At 49.4% G+C, this 14137-nt stretch overlaps 5 protein-coding genes across 5 annotated transcripts; 1 reads left to right on the top strand and 4 right to left on the bottom strand.

Annotated features, from left to right (window-relative positions):
* Positions 1–489: 489 nt before the first annotated feature.
* Positions 490–3738, bottom strand: FMAN_11211 (uncharacterized protein; the record flags this gene model as incomplete). The annotated part of the gene is made up of 4 exons (XM_041833996.1): positions 490–2062; positions 2113–3030; positions 3079–3369; positions 3416–3738. The coding sequence occupies 4 exons, from the start codon at positions 3736–3738 to the stop codon at positions 490–492; spliced, it is 3105 nt and encodes a 1034-aa protein (XP_041684304.1).
* Positions 3739–4819: 1081 nt separating this feature from the next.
* On the bottom strand, positions 4820–6817 carry FMAN_11210 (uncharacterized protein; the record flags this gene model as incomplete). The annotated part of the gene is made up of 5 exons (XM_041833995.1): positions 4820–5374; positions 5424–5738; positions 5786–6009; positions 6202–6419; positions 6468–6817. 5 exons carry the CDS (start codon positions 6815–6817, stop codon positions 4820–4822), a joined length of 1662 nt encoding a protein of 553 aa, XP_041684303.1.
* Positions 6818–7317: 500 nt separating this feature from the next.
* Positions 7318–8976, bottom strand: FMAN_11209 (uncharacterized protein; the record flags this gene model as incomplete). Its single annotated transcript, XM_041833994.1, has 2 exons — positions 7318–8610; positions 8659–8976. The coding sequence occupies 2 exons, from the start codon at positions 8974–8976 to the stop codon at positions 7318–7320; spliced, it is 1611 nt and encodes a 536-aa protein (XP_041684302.1).
* Positions 8977–9360: 384 nt separating this feature from the next.
* FMAN_11208 (uncharacterized protein) lies at positions 9361–11335 on the bottom strand (the record flags this gene model as incomplete). The annotated part of the gene is made up of 4 exons (XM_041833993.1): positions 9361–9570; positions 9622–10556; positions 10603–10628; positions 10674–11335. 4 exons carry the CDS (start codon positions 11333–11335, stop codon positions 9361–9363), a joined length of 1833 nt encoding a protein of 610 aa, XP_041684301.1.
* Positions 11336–11951: 616 nt separating this feature from the next.
* FMAN_11207 (uncharacterized protein) lies at positions 11952–14124 on the top strand (the record flags this gene model as incomplete). Its single annotated transcript, XM_041833992.1, has 2 exons — positions 11952–12378; positions 12425–14124. The coding sequence occupies 2 exons, from the start codon at positions 11952–11954 to the stop codon at positions 14122–14124; spliced, it is 2127 nt and encodes a 708-aa protein (XP_041684300.1).
* Positions 14125–14137: the final 13 nt, after the last annotated feature.

Raw genomic sequence — 14137 nt, 5'->3', positions numbered from 1 at the left:
TGGTGAATGCTGAAGTGAAGTAGTGATATTCAAGATAAGGGATGACGAAATCCATTGGCGGAGTCTTCGACTAACCCGAGCTACCCGGTAGCTAGATAACGAAACTAAAAGACACGGAAAACCTATCTACAGGGTTGCATTGACTGGTGTCTTAATTTCTCGTATATTTATGTCCTGAGATGACTTCTAGGTTAATTCACTGGCCCAAGTCTGGCGTCAAATAATGTTTACCATGGCATTACTATACCAAAACTCACTCACACACCCTTCAGGCCATTGAGCATATTCGACAGTCATATTCGTTACGGCACTCAGGTTACTCAATCGTTAAACAACAGGCCAAGCCAAACCAAACCAATGCATCAAACCAGTCCCAAACTCCAACCCATGGCTAGCACCATGCCTTGAACCCGTACTCAGGAGCCACTCTAGAATGCTTCAGCCAAATCTTGCAGGTTCCGGTCATGCTCATGTACTGTCTATCCTCCCTCAGACTTTATGAGTCTTACGGACTTCTACAAGTCCAACATTCTTCTTGGTGACTGCAGCCCAAGTCGGCATGTACTTGAGAAGCTCGTCAAGAGCAGGGATTGTTCCAGCCGTGTTGGCATCACTGTAAGCACAGCTGACAGTGACTTCAAGACGATCAGCTGCTTGTCCCGCTGACCGCACTCTTAATTCGTGGTCTCCCTGGGACTCGACTTCCTTTTGAGTCGTGTAGTCCAGAGCAGAAAGGGTATTCGCCTCGTTCAGATACAAGTTCAATGTCCAGGGCCGATCTCGATCGCGGCGCCAGAGCTGGACGCTGCTGAAACCCTCTGAAGGGAACTTTCCAAAACGAGGATCTCTTGGGCTTGCACCATCCACGGCGAATCCATAAATGGGTCGTGATGTGCGAACATAGCAAAGCCTTGAGTCAATAGCATCAATTCGAAGTCGTGCTTTACTACCATCGCTGCCATATATCGTCTCGACTGAGATCAAATCATCAGGAGTTTTATTCCTGTACAGTCTGGGCGTCAACGACGAGGCGTCGTATTGGCAATCAGAAAGATCACGTCCGACAGCTGGCTGACACTTGATCTCTTGGCCCAGAGTGCTCGGCACGGTGCTGATGACAGATCGTGCATATTCCTCGAGTCCTACAATAGACACCGTGTTGGTACCGTTATCCAAGTCGATCACTTGCTGGAAGTAAAACTTGAAACGGTTACTATCGGAAAACGGGAATGCGATCAGGTTGTAGATGAAGGTGCCAGCGAAAACACACAAGAGGAACAGCGGAATATGGTGAGTAACACGGTGGATGAAAGGCGTGAGTGGGAGCAACAAGAAAATGCTCAAAATGCCCAATGACAAGACAGGAACAAGGAGGCTACCTCCGTCAGTACCTGTCATCTGGGTAGCAGACATAACAACCAGGCCAATGTTTCCAAACAGAATCACGGGTACGGGAGCCAGAAAGAGGAACTGGAGAATCCAAGTCCACGTAGGAAGGCGTCCAGACCAACTCTGTTCATGCTCGAAAGGCTGGTATCGTCGCATACTAGGCGGAGAGGGCGAGTTTTCAGCAACGGAACGGCGGTACGTGTTGGCAAACGAGGTCGGGGCGTTGGAGCCATATCCTGATTCACCGGCTCTAAGCGGCGTAGTCTCGGTAGCATCCTCAGATCTGTCCTCGTCATCATCCGCCTCAGCATGAGCAGATTCACTCTCTGTCTGAGGTCTCGATTCATTCTCATTATCGCGGCTAGAAATATCACGCGCCTGATGTGCGTCGTGAAGCTGCATTGCAAAGTCGTGCTTCCCAAGCAACGCGAATTGCTCCAAAAGAGAAATGAACAGGGCGAGGAAAATGGCAGATTGGAAGAAAACGGTTGCATAAAGGGCACCAATATGCATACGATCTTCTGCCACAGCACACACAACTTGTACGCCCCAGCCAAGAGCAAAGAGCCACATCAAAACGAAGCCTCGATGAAGTGCACTGGGGCGAACAAAACTGGCTCCACGCATGATGAGCCAAAACGAGAAGTAAAAGATGGAAAGAGTCATAGACCACCTGGGAGACATTAGTTTCTGATATATCAACAGAGAGAAAAAGCCACTTACACAGCGTACCCGCTGCTGTAAATAATCAGCGGATTGAACTTAGCAATCAGAAGAGTAGATGCAATAGTTAGTGCTCCAGCGAAAGCGAGGGCAAATGGAAAGCGGAAGAACCCCTTCCACCCGCCCAACACAACTGGGTCATCGTTAATGTCGTGATGCATCTTGATGTCTCTAGAAAAGAAGTAGTATTTGTCTTTGCGAGCCAGGATGTACGTGAAAGCAATGAGGATCAGCGGCGTGGCGACGAGAAGTGTTAGAGACCATGCAAAGAGTCCTCTAAGCGCGAACACGGCCCACGCAGCACCAAAGATATCGAACCAGACACCCTCAGCTTGTTTGCCATTCTGAGCAAGATCAGAGTTGCCATCGGAACGGTCGCCATTGAAGATGGTACCGGTCGTCTTCGACAGGTGCTCAGTCGACGCGAGAGCAGCTGAGAGCATGTGCCAAATGCTGTTAACAGATGTGTGTCGTGTATCGTCTTGGTTAGTATGGTACCGAGCGCGAGGCTCATAGAAAGCAATGTCAAGTCCTCTTTGTCCATAGGCATCTGCGAAGATCTCGTAATCGGTTGCGCTCTTGATCACACCTCTCTCGAAAGCATTAGCAGCTACAACGGATCCCAGCGGATGAGGGCTCTTGGTGTAGGCCTTGGCAGCCTGCAAGTCAGTGGTACGGAAAAGCAGCGCACGGCCTCCAGCTCCAGCGCCTTCAAGGTTGACGAATGTGTGAATGAATAGTAACAAGGGAGTATAGCCGAAGGCTCTGGCACCGAGAAGCCCATCCTCTTCGGCGTTGTTGAAGAGCAGAACGATGCCGTTCTTGGGTTGACGTCCTTTGAGTGTAAAGTAGCTCAAGAGCTGGAGCATCGACACGCAGGACATACCATCGTCGGTGGCACCATAACCGGTAGAAACGCTAAAACATTGTCAGTCAAAGAAACGCAAGGTTTTGTCAACCACTTACGAATCAAAGTGACAGTTGACAAGAACACCGCCCTCGCCACGGAACTTCTTGTACTTGGATTCATCACGCCACCATTCACCCTCAGGGTCGTTTTTGCCGTGGATGTAGACATAGTAATTGTTGCCCTCAAAGTACTGTCCCAACCATGTTCCTTTGGAGATATTAGAGCCCATGCGCCGAGCAGTGTTGTAAGTCCAGGAAACGTTAGAAGTTCTGTCATCGAAGAGCGTTGCTCCACGAGGCTTATCTTGAGCTGATACAGGCAAATCTTGGTTCTCCAGAGAAGATGTTCTACTCATGTTAACGATGTGCGTATGAGAGCGCGACGGAGACTCACCTTGAGTGCCAAACTACACCACCAATCGTTTCCGTGGTATACGACATATCATTGCGATCGAGAATCTCCTTGGTGCGGTTAATGAGGAACTCGCGTACTCGGTCATTTTCGTGACTGTTGTAGGGATGATAGGCGCGAGTAATGGTTTGTAGATCGAGCCATGCCTCCGTCAAATTGAGACCCTGATACAGCGACCGGTCAGCCGGAGCTGAAGGAACAGTTTCGTGAACCCAAATGAGAGGAATAAACAGAGCGAGGTATATAAAAGTCGTCCAGAAGGACACAGGCCCTGGCCGGAAGGCAAGGGGATTCTTAGCCCTCATGATGAGATGATGATTTGGTTTGAATTGGAGCTGAGGTAATCCTAGGTGACGCGCCCACGTTAGTGCGTCGCGAGGTGGAAAAGAATTCTAAAGTAGGTGAAAAGTATATGACGATTAAAGTTGTAGGATCATGGTCAGGTCTCGAATCAGCGCGTAGTAGTGCAGAGGCTGGGAATCACGAAGAGAAGAGCCAAGAAGATGGAAGATGAGACAAGGCAGTTGAGGGAGAGTGAGTACGAGACGGAAGAGGGATCTAGTTAGATCAGATGACCCTCGTCATGAAAACGAAACAAGAAGGCACTGCACAAGACGCCTCAAGAGCGCGACTTCCTTAGTGCGTCGTAGTCACCTCACTCGAGTGCACCAAAAACTGAAAATATCGTCGAGTACCAAAACGAGATGAAGTTTGTAGAACTTGATGAGCCAAGATGAGGCAACTGTTGCTGATTGCGTAGCTTCCATTCCCTTGTCACATGGCCCAAGCTCCCTGTTCTGGGAGGTAGAAAGATACGTACAATGACGCCAGAACCACTGCAATGCGGGGTCTACGCATGTATGAGCTGCATTAAATGAGTTTACGTGCATAAACAGGCCTCGGGGAGCAAGAACACATACGACCTTATAGGGTATTAAGATAAGCCCAGCAATAGGTATCCTCAACTTTTCCTAAGTTACCTAAGTCTTTGTGTCCTTTAGGTAGGATCAAGGTCTCGAGTTTGCTTTCCTCTCCTAGACAGGGCATTTCACAGTTGGAGACATTCTTCAGAAAGATCACAGCGATAGGAGACACAGATCATAACTAAAACGACTCAATTATCAAGTACAAATTGCCTACGCGATTAGTTCCTTGCTTTTAGTGAATTCTCTCGCAAAACACAAGCTGAACATCAAAGCTCGTTCATATAAAGCAATAAAACGCAGTCTCATATTGCAGTCAGTGGTTAGTTCGCTGCCACGTTAGAAACGATCGCTTATCCTCCGTGGTCGGTGTCCGGTTATATAACGATTCTTAAACTATAGTTGAGGTTTAAAGCTGTGTCAGAAAGCCCCCAGAACCAACCAGCCTCGTTAGTCTGCTCATTTAAGCACCCGGAGGCGGGGGAGGCGGAGGCTGATCACTGGGAGGTGGTGGCGGGGCGTCTCCAGAAGGCGGCGGAGGAGGAGGTGCAGCGCCGGCATATTGCTGAATAAAGGCGTTAATGTCTCCCAGGCCTGGGGGAGCACCAGGAGGAGGAGGAGGCGCACTGCCAGGAGCTCCAAGACCAGGAGGAGCTCCCATTCCGGGAGCAGCACCGTAGGCACCATAGCCAGGATAACCAGCATACCCACCCTGAGTTCCAGGAGCCTGTTGCGCCCAAGGAGCGGCAGCACCTGAAGCACCTGCGTAAGCCTGTCCGTAGTAGCTGTCGCCAGCGTTACCGCCTTGATGATCGTCGTTACGACCACCGCGATCTCTAGCCCAGGGAGCTGCCGATCCACCTTCGTTAGAATCCTGGTTGCGGCTGCGCCATGGTGCAGGTCCACCAGTAGGGCCTCGCTGCCAAGGCTTCGCGTCTCCGTTGTTCTGAGCGCCAGGGCCGGCCTCAATACGCGCAGGAGCTCCAGAAGACCCTCCACCAAGCTCTTGCATGAGTTGCTAATGTGCGTTAGTATTGCATAAGTAGGAGAAACAGCAGATTTCTTACCTCGTATTCACGGTCAACATCATCCCCGCCACCGATACGACCAGCAGGGCGAGCACCAGCATCGTTGTTGCGCCAGCTAGCACCACGCTGTCGGTCGGGACAATCGCGAGCCATATGACCAGCGTTGCCACAAACGCGACAGATAATGCTCGCAGTGAAGTTTTGCTTCTCAGGGCAGTCGTACTTGCGATGACCGATCTTGCCACAGTTCTGGCAAGCCTGGTTCTCGTCGTCTCGGAGGGTACCGTTGAGGGCGGCGAGTTCTCGGAGCTGGTTACGCTTGAGTTCGTTCTGGCCTTCAGGAATAGACGCAGCCTGGACTGTGTTAGTATAGATCTTATGGGGCTTGAGAGTGGACTTACAGTCTCAATGACGTTGTGGATGAGCTTCTTGGCCTTGTTGACCTTCTCTTCGGTATCGGCCATGATGAGACAGTGCAGATCTTCTTCCTGGTTGCTTGCGTGCGCGGCATCAGACCGACCCTTACCCTCCTTTACGGAGCCCTTGCCGCGAATGGCGATCTTGGCACCTGAGTCTCCCTCCATTTTCTTCAGAGTGTTACCTCGAGGTCCGATAAGTAAACCAACTTTAGTACGAGAGAGCTAGTGTTAGTGTCTGATTCGCAACGATTAGATGAACGTGTAAGGGTTAGTCCATTCGATGAAGGACCAGGCCTCAAACACCACCGGGTGTGATGGTGAGTCTGATCAAACTCCAAAAGGAAAACAAAAACAGGGGATAATTTTGGTAAGTAGGGTTAAAGGGTTAGCAATCATACTGAAGTTAATTTCCGGATAATCGTTAACAGGAACATAGACCTTCTCCTGAGTCTTAGTAGGTCTACGGTAATCCTGTGGCGGGTGGTAGTTAGGAATGGTCTTCATGGCCTTCTCGATGAGCTTGTGGCGCTCATCTTCGAGCTTCTTTCGGTATCGGTACTCTCGTGTATTAATACGTCGACCGTGGTTATCGTACTGAGGAGCGGGAGAAGGAGATCTGTCATGAGTTAGCATTGCATCGATATATCGACGAAGAAAAACTTACCGATCGCCGTCAGCTGGGACGACATCGTCGATGCGAAGCTTCTGGGAGATTTCCTCGATACGCAAATGCAGTGTGTAGGCCTCAAGCTGTTCACTTGTCATGTTGGACAAGATAGCAGTGGGCAAGCCCATGAGGCCAGCCGCTTTGTTCTCGGATGCATCACCCCATCGGTTTCGCTTCTTTCGTCGTCGAGGTCCGTCAGCGTCGCCGCGAGGCTCGGGATCGCGTCCACGCTTCAAGTCGCGATCGACTCCAGCGTTGCCATTAAACTCCTCCTCCTCATCTCCAAAGCGACGCTTCCCGAGAGGGATGTTGTTGGAACCGGTGATTCCTTGGCTTCTCCACGACATTTTCGAGCGATACGCGATCAAACTTCTGATGCGCTGGGAAAAAGGTATTGATGGTCCAGAAAAAGAGCTGGACTTTCGTTGTGGATGTCGAAAGTTCAGAGTGGGTGCCTTGGTGCTTTCAAACGATATGGGGCGATTTGACGGGTCGGTGAAACACTCAGCCGGGGGCCCACGTGACTTACCTAAATCAGTTGAAGGCGAGACTAGCACTGTGGCCAAACGGAATGAAGAGGTCTTATATAACAGTGAACAATTAAAGTTTTTCAGGGAAAGGTATAACAACCGCGTAAGCTTTGCGGTTTTCTTGAATATCATATATATTTTGCTACTATGAACTGTAAAATAAAGCTTCAATCCCGGTAGGTTGGATGCCTTGACCTTTTTATTGAGTTATTCAGACAAGGTTATCGACAGTCCCAGGCCAAAGCGCCCTGCAATGACGGCCAGAAAACCACCCATGCGTGAATTTAGCAGTATCGGAGTGAATAAAATAGGATTGATCAAAGTCTGTATCTGAAACCGACAACCTGCCAATCCGTCACATCTGATTCAGGGTCCGAGAAATCTCCATGCCCCTGAACATCCCCTCGTACAACACCCCCTGAGCCAGCACTTCCAACGATGCCCTCTTCTCCTGTTCTTTTTTCATTCATCCCTTTGAGATAGGTTCTTAAACATACAGCACATACTGTAGCCAAGCTGTAACAGACAGCGATAGCCTTGAATGCGGTCTCATACAATGGATCCTCAGACTTCAGGAAGAAATGCGGACCTGCCATGTTTCCAACACAATATGTGATGAACAGCATGGCCGTTATGGTCATCTTCTTGGTAATGCCTCGATAATTCGATTGTACAAGTGCCATGTTGAGAGGCATTGCTGCAGATCCGCTCGAGAGGAGGAAGTAGGCGAAAAGATGGATGCTGTGAGGCACATTGTCTCGCTTGTAAATGATTGCACTGCCAGTAACACATGGCATGATAACAAAGACGATCAAAATGCAGTTCAACGTGCGGAATCGGCCAGCCAGGTATCCGCTTCCTGATATGATACCTGCTGATAGAAGTGAGTAAGGTATGTTGATAAGTGTGGATTGCAAATTCGTGAATCCGAAAGACTCGACCACGATATTCGCAAAGCTTTGTGATCCGCCGTTCGGAATCTGCGTGAATAGCTCGATACCCACGATGAACCAAGATTTGGGGTCAATCAAGCACTCACGGACCTGATCCCATTTCCAATTCGTATGTTCAGTCGTACCAGTACCGGAAGATTCTACACGCTGTGCCGCGATCCTTCTCTCCTTTGGCGCGAGGAAAGGAGCTTTAGAGATGTTGTCTGGAAGAAGGAAAGACAAAGGAATTGCCCACATAAAAGTCGTGGTGCCCAAGATGATGTACATCCACCTCCAAGGTCGTATCGATGCTCCATCGACGTGACCAACTGCAAATGCAAGCAGACTGGCTACCAAGCCTCCAACAGAGTTCCCAGAAAACCAGATTCCAACACGAGTCGGCATCTCATCGCGCGTATACCAAGTTGAAGTCAGAAACATGAAACCGGGCGTTATCGTAGCCTCTGCGACGCCCAGGAGAAATCGTGTGACCAAAAGGCCGCCGAAGTTATGGCACGCCGCAGTGAGTGCAACGACCAAGCCCCAAAACAGTGTGTTTACTGTGAGATATTTCCCAGTTGGCAGACGTGTAACGAGAACAATGGTTGGATATGTCCATAGGAGATAACCTAGGTAAAAGACGCTGCCAACCCAGCTGTATTGCTGGCCTTTGAGATGCTGCAACAATGTCAGTGTTGTAGGTCTGAGATCGAATGGTGGACATACAGTATCCTCTCTTAGTCCAAAGACAGCGGCGCTGGATAGAATGACTTTGTCCATGAAATTCAACATATAGCTTATGAACAGTAATGGGATGATGGCTCTGTCAATCTTGGCCAATACTTTGTTTGCTTCTTCATCGTCGAGAGTGTTATCTGGAGTCGACAGGGTACTGCCGGACGTAGAAGAATGTCTGCGACTATGTAAAAGCGGAAGGTTTGGATTGTTGTCATCTCCATGCTCTGTGAAGCCGTCTGGTTGACCGTCAAGCGATGATGAAGCATCTCTTCTGTTGGAGGTGTTGGTTGAACATGGCTCATTCATCTCTGCTCTTGCAGGATCGAATGAAAACTGAGAAGAGACACGCACCGCGTTAATCTACTTCCGTAGTTTCATTGGCATCGGCTTTTTAAGGTTCAATTGTTTCTGAGGAATGATGACTCTTGCGTGAACAGAAAGTTAAGTCGTGGTCGAAAGATAACAGCCAAGCTAGGAGGTGCGAATAGCTCCTTGATACTGTGTTGAGCACGGACAGGTCTAGGTCTAAGTGGCCCAAAATCGCATCAATGATGGCCGCGATCAGTCAAGTATGAACATGTTCTGAAATTGATGACATAGTTTGATCAAACTTCCAGTCCAAATGATTCCTGTTCATAAATTTCCACAAATCGCAGTATCATGCTATCCTCCTCCTTGGCTACTTTCATATCAGGCCGTCGACACACCTCGAGGTCTAGGAGTGGTACGTCGCATTTCCTGGCTCTCGCTGGTGCCTGTCGAAAGGTTAGCCTCGCCTGCCTGGTCTGATTCCCGCGCCTCATTGACAATGCCCAATTGTGCTTCCTGATGATCTTTGCTGAGATGATGCGCTTTCATAAAGAAACTGAGCAACAAGCCAATACCGGAGAATGCAGTGTACTGTCGAAGATCAGTATGAAAGAAGAATTAGAAGTCGGTCGGTTTTCGTACCATTATCCACATCTTGTCGAGAGCATTGAAGAATGCTGTCCTCACGGCAAGCTGCGACTCTGTCGGTAAGGTCTTGATCAGATCAACGCTCGCAGACGCAGAAGCACCATTGAACAATCTGGCGAGGTCGGGACCCAGACTAGCTTCAAGAGCCTGGTATTCGCCTTTCATTTCGTTCTGGAACAGTATCCCGCCAATGACAACGGATATCCCTGAGGCCAATGTTCGGATAAAGCCCATCGCCGTGGTCGCGGCCGCAACGTCCTTATGCGGCACAACAGCTTGAACAGACAACAAGGGGCCTTCAAAATTCAAGCCGACCCCAATCCCTGTCAGGATCTGGAAAGAGATCAATTTTGCCCAGTTCATGTCCATGTCCAGGTTGATCATCAGGCCCATCCCCAGTGTCATGATCATCAACCCAACACGGGAGACAAGAAGATACTTGCCACTGAGCTGGATGTAGGCTCCAGTAAGAGCAGCAGAAATTGAGATGGGTAAGATGAAAGGGAGAAGTAACACACCCGAGCGCAGTGGGCTCGCTAGGAGAACTGCTTGAAAGTATAACGGGAGGTAATAGGCAACACCGAGAAACACAAACGCATGGAAGAATGTGACGGCGTATGCTGAAGAGGATGAACAGGTCTTGAAGAGATGTACTGGCAGAACAGGAAACTCTGCCAATTTCCACTCATTCCATATGAACAACACGCCAGTGACCATACCAAAAACTATGAGAGACACCACTGTTGCAGAGTTCCAAGGCTCGTACACGCCGCCAAGGTAAAGACCGAGCAGCAACATTAGAGTCCCTCCTATGATGAGAAAGCTGCCGGGCCAGTCGATGGCTTTCAGGCCTGCCCAAACAGGGGTGTTGGGAGATGGGAGTTTGAGGGTGAAGACTAAGAGAACAAAGACTGCAACGGTGATTGGTACTAGGGATATCAGCTACAGCTCGAAAGGCCTGTAAGGTAAACTTACAGTTGATCCAAAAACACCACCTCCAACTGGACACCGTTAGTAAGAATACCTAACAACATACACGGACTTACTTCAACCGATCCGTAAGTGCGCCTCCAAGAACGGGACCAATGCCAGACGCAAAGGCCCAGACAATCGATGTCAGCCCATAGTATAGCCCCCGGTCCCGTTGTGAGAACATATCGCTGATACAGATATTCACCAGCGTTTGCATCCCAGCAGCACCTAATCCTTGAATGGCCCGCCCAGCGATAAAGACCGCCAGGTCATCAACCAGAGCACAAATAAGGCTACCCGCAAAGAATATGACATTGGCGACGAGTAATATGGGTTTTCTACCCCAGATATCGGAAATCTTGCCCCACGGTGGTGTCGAGGCAGTGTGGGCGAGGACAAAAGATGTGCCTATCCACGTATAGCCCGAATTAGATGCAAAATGGGCGGCGATAGTTGGAAGTGCCGTTGACACAATTGTCAATTCAAGTGCGGCGAGGAAGACACAGGCGCAGAGTGAGGACATGACTGTTGCGATCTGAAGCAGAGTCTTCTTCGATTTGGGACTATGGATGCTGGGTTCATCTGAGTTGGAAGCGTCATGCCTGTTACCCAAGTTGGAGACGGGCGTTTCGCAAACAGAGCGGTGTTGGTTTGCCACTGAGCCTCTGTCGTTGATACCGTCAAGTTGTGTAATTGGCAAGGATGGCCCTGGCGCCTGGGAGGTTGTTCGTGACATTGTTGTCGTAAAAGTCGGGTATTGCAAATTATCTTCGGGTGTGAGTTACGAGAAGGAGAAGAAAGGGTATTTATATGACAGGAACTCCATGAAGGATGACATTATTTCCGTCGTGACGTTTGTGCTAAGGGAGTGGTTCGTTTCCCATCAAAGGACCCTTTCCCATGGTGTTGCTCCTAGTGGATACTCTCTGAATGCGATCGCATTCAAGGGTTCCACCAGGACGGACGGGACAATATCTGGGGTAAGCGCATTCCCACCTCAAGGGTCCTCAGCGCTTCCCTTCACATCTTTATCCTCACAACCTGCGTCGCCAGGCTTTAGTATCTTACACGCTCATTATCATTAACCTTTTTCTTCCTTTTTCCTCCTGACACGATGAACCTTGGCTATAATATCAGCCTGCCATGTTCAGTAATGCCGTCACACGTTTGTCCCATGTCGACAAGAAGCGCTAGGCGATGCGACCACCAAGAGAACTGACTGGCTGGTACATCACGTGTGAGGCTTCATGCGTGATAACACCAAGTCCTACATCCCAGGTTCCTGCCATAGGCGATCTCGCGTTATCAGATAGTGTCGCCTCATTCACAAAAACCAAGCCTGCTTGTCCAGTATGTCAGACAACAAATCTGATGTCAGAACTTTACAACCTCATACTCTCTGCTCTCTCTGTACATCTTTCTGGGAGAGAGCAACATGCCTCAGATTCCGACCTGAGGTCCTTCTCAGCGGCGGAGAAGGCGTCCCATCGATGCCACAGCATCTTCTCTTCTCTCCCAGCCGCACCGATGTTCTATCCGCTGCTTCACGAGGCTGCCACTTCTGCTCCATCATCGTTGGAGCCGTTGTAGGATGCACCGGAGATCATGGTGATCGACAGTTTTCTGGTGACAAGAATGGCCCTATCTACATCTCAATAGCGATATTGGACACAGATGCTGCTACCTTTCTCCTGACGTTGTTTCCCTGCGAAGAGTCAAGGATCTTTAGCCATGATCAAATACTCAGCGATTATACTTTGCAACTACGCCCACTCACAGGTACAACTTATTGCGCCCTTGAATTCTCGGGGCTAATCTATTGTAGAGAGCCATGGGGGCATAAAACCTGACAGTCAACACCTTTTATCGACGCTGCAGTCTACAACCTATTCCGACGCAACTGCCGACTTCATCCGATCTTGGATTACTGAATGTCAGAGTACTCATATCCTGTGCGGCGACGACCTTTTAAGCCTGATTCTTGGTTCCACAGAAACAAAAGCACGACCCCGGCGTTTGCTAGATCTTTTGGCTTTCCAGGATGCCGAGAAAATACGGATTATCGAGGCCAATAATGACCACACCAAGGAATACTGTGCCCTGAGTTACAGCTGGGGATTTAGTAAGCCCTATGTCATGACATCCTCTAATTTGGCGGCGTTTCAAAAAGAAATTCATGTCAAAGATTTGCCGAAACTACTACAAGACTCTATTCGAGTCGTTAGGGGTCTCGGGTTTAGGTATTTATGGATCGATGCCCTCTGCATCATGCAAGATGGAAGTCAGTCCTCTGTAGCGTCGGACGACTGGGTTGACCAGGCAGGCAAGATGAACGAAATATTCGGGAACGCAGCTGTCACCATCGCGGCAGCCGAATGTTTTGATGGCAACTCAAGCATGATCGTGCCAAGAAATCCGTTGAGCCAACTATCTTGTCGCCTGGACGCGAGCACGAATCTCTACTATGAAGTCGTCCCACCATGTACTCCACACTGTCTGTTGCACCCTTTCGATAAAGCTCGCTTTCACCTCGATACCAGAGCGTGGGTTTTCCAGGAGCGAATATTGTCGCCTCGGACTGTGCACTTGACTCGCAACTTCGTTCATCTTGAGTGTAGGACCGAGCTCCGTTGCGGAGCCATGGGAGGATCTGGCGCATGCTATCACAGCGGCGCAATTGCCAAAGCAGATTATCAAGTTTTGTTTTCCATGTTCGGACCCTACGGCCTTGATGATTCTGCCCACGACGCATTTCTCTCCTTCTGGCATGAGCTCGTCAGGAAGTACTCGACAACGAATCTGAGCCGCAAATCAGACTTATTGGTTGCTTTGGCTGGTCTTGCAAAGCAAGTTCAGATCAAATCACAACTCACCTGGTCATTTGGGCTGTGGCAGGAGCATCTACTCCGGGGTTTGCTATGGTATGTTAGAGGAGGAAGAGGCACACCTTGTCATGAGAGGTCGCCGACTTGGTCTTGGGCCAGCATTGATGTACAAGGACCGCAGATCATTTATGAGCCTGCCACACAAGTTTCTCTTCTCGCGGACATCATCGATCTGCCCGATGCAACAGACTTTGTAGGCCGTGGTCTACTGGTAGATACAACGAAACATTGCGTCAAGGTTTCTGGCCTGTTACGACCTGGTGCTCCGGATTCGTTAAAATATGGTCAAAATTCTGCTTCTAGCATGAAGAAAGATATTTGCGTCCATAGGAATTGCCAAGGGATACGACATATCCACCGCCAATGCCCATTTCACCCAGACTACGACCTCCCAAACAACATCGAGTTGTACAGCTTCCTTATAGCTTGCGCTTCCGGAGCCCAACAAAGGATGGGCTCTTCTCAAAGTTTAGATACGCATGTGGGGATTGTTCTGACGCCTGCCCCAGAACATGAACGTCGATACAGACGCGTTGGCTATTTCCACATTGACATTCAGGAGACAGACGAAGATGAAGATGAAGAAGTAATACCGTGGATTCTGGAGAGCTCCAATTTTGTTGAAATAGAGGTCATCTAGCAAAACCTGACAA

Source organism: Fusarium mangiferae (assembly GCF_900044065.1).
Source record: "Fusarium mangiferae strain MRC7560 genome assembly, contig: FMAN_scaffold008, whole genome shotgun sequence".
NCBI classification, from domain to species: Eukaryota; Fungi; Ascomycota; class Sordariomycetes; order Hypocreales; family Nectriaceae; genus Fusarium; species Fusarium mangiferae.
Note: the sequence above shows the minus strand (reverse complement) of the source record. Positions and strands in the feature narration are given on the sequence as shown.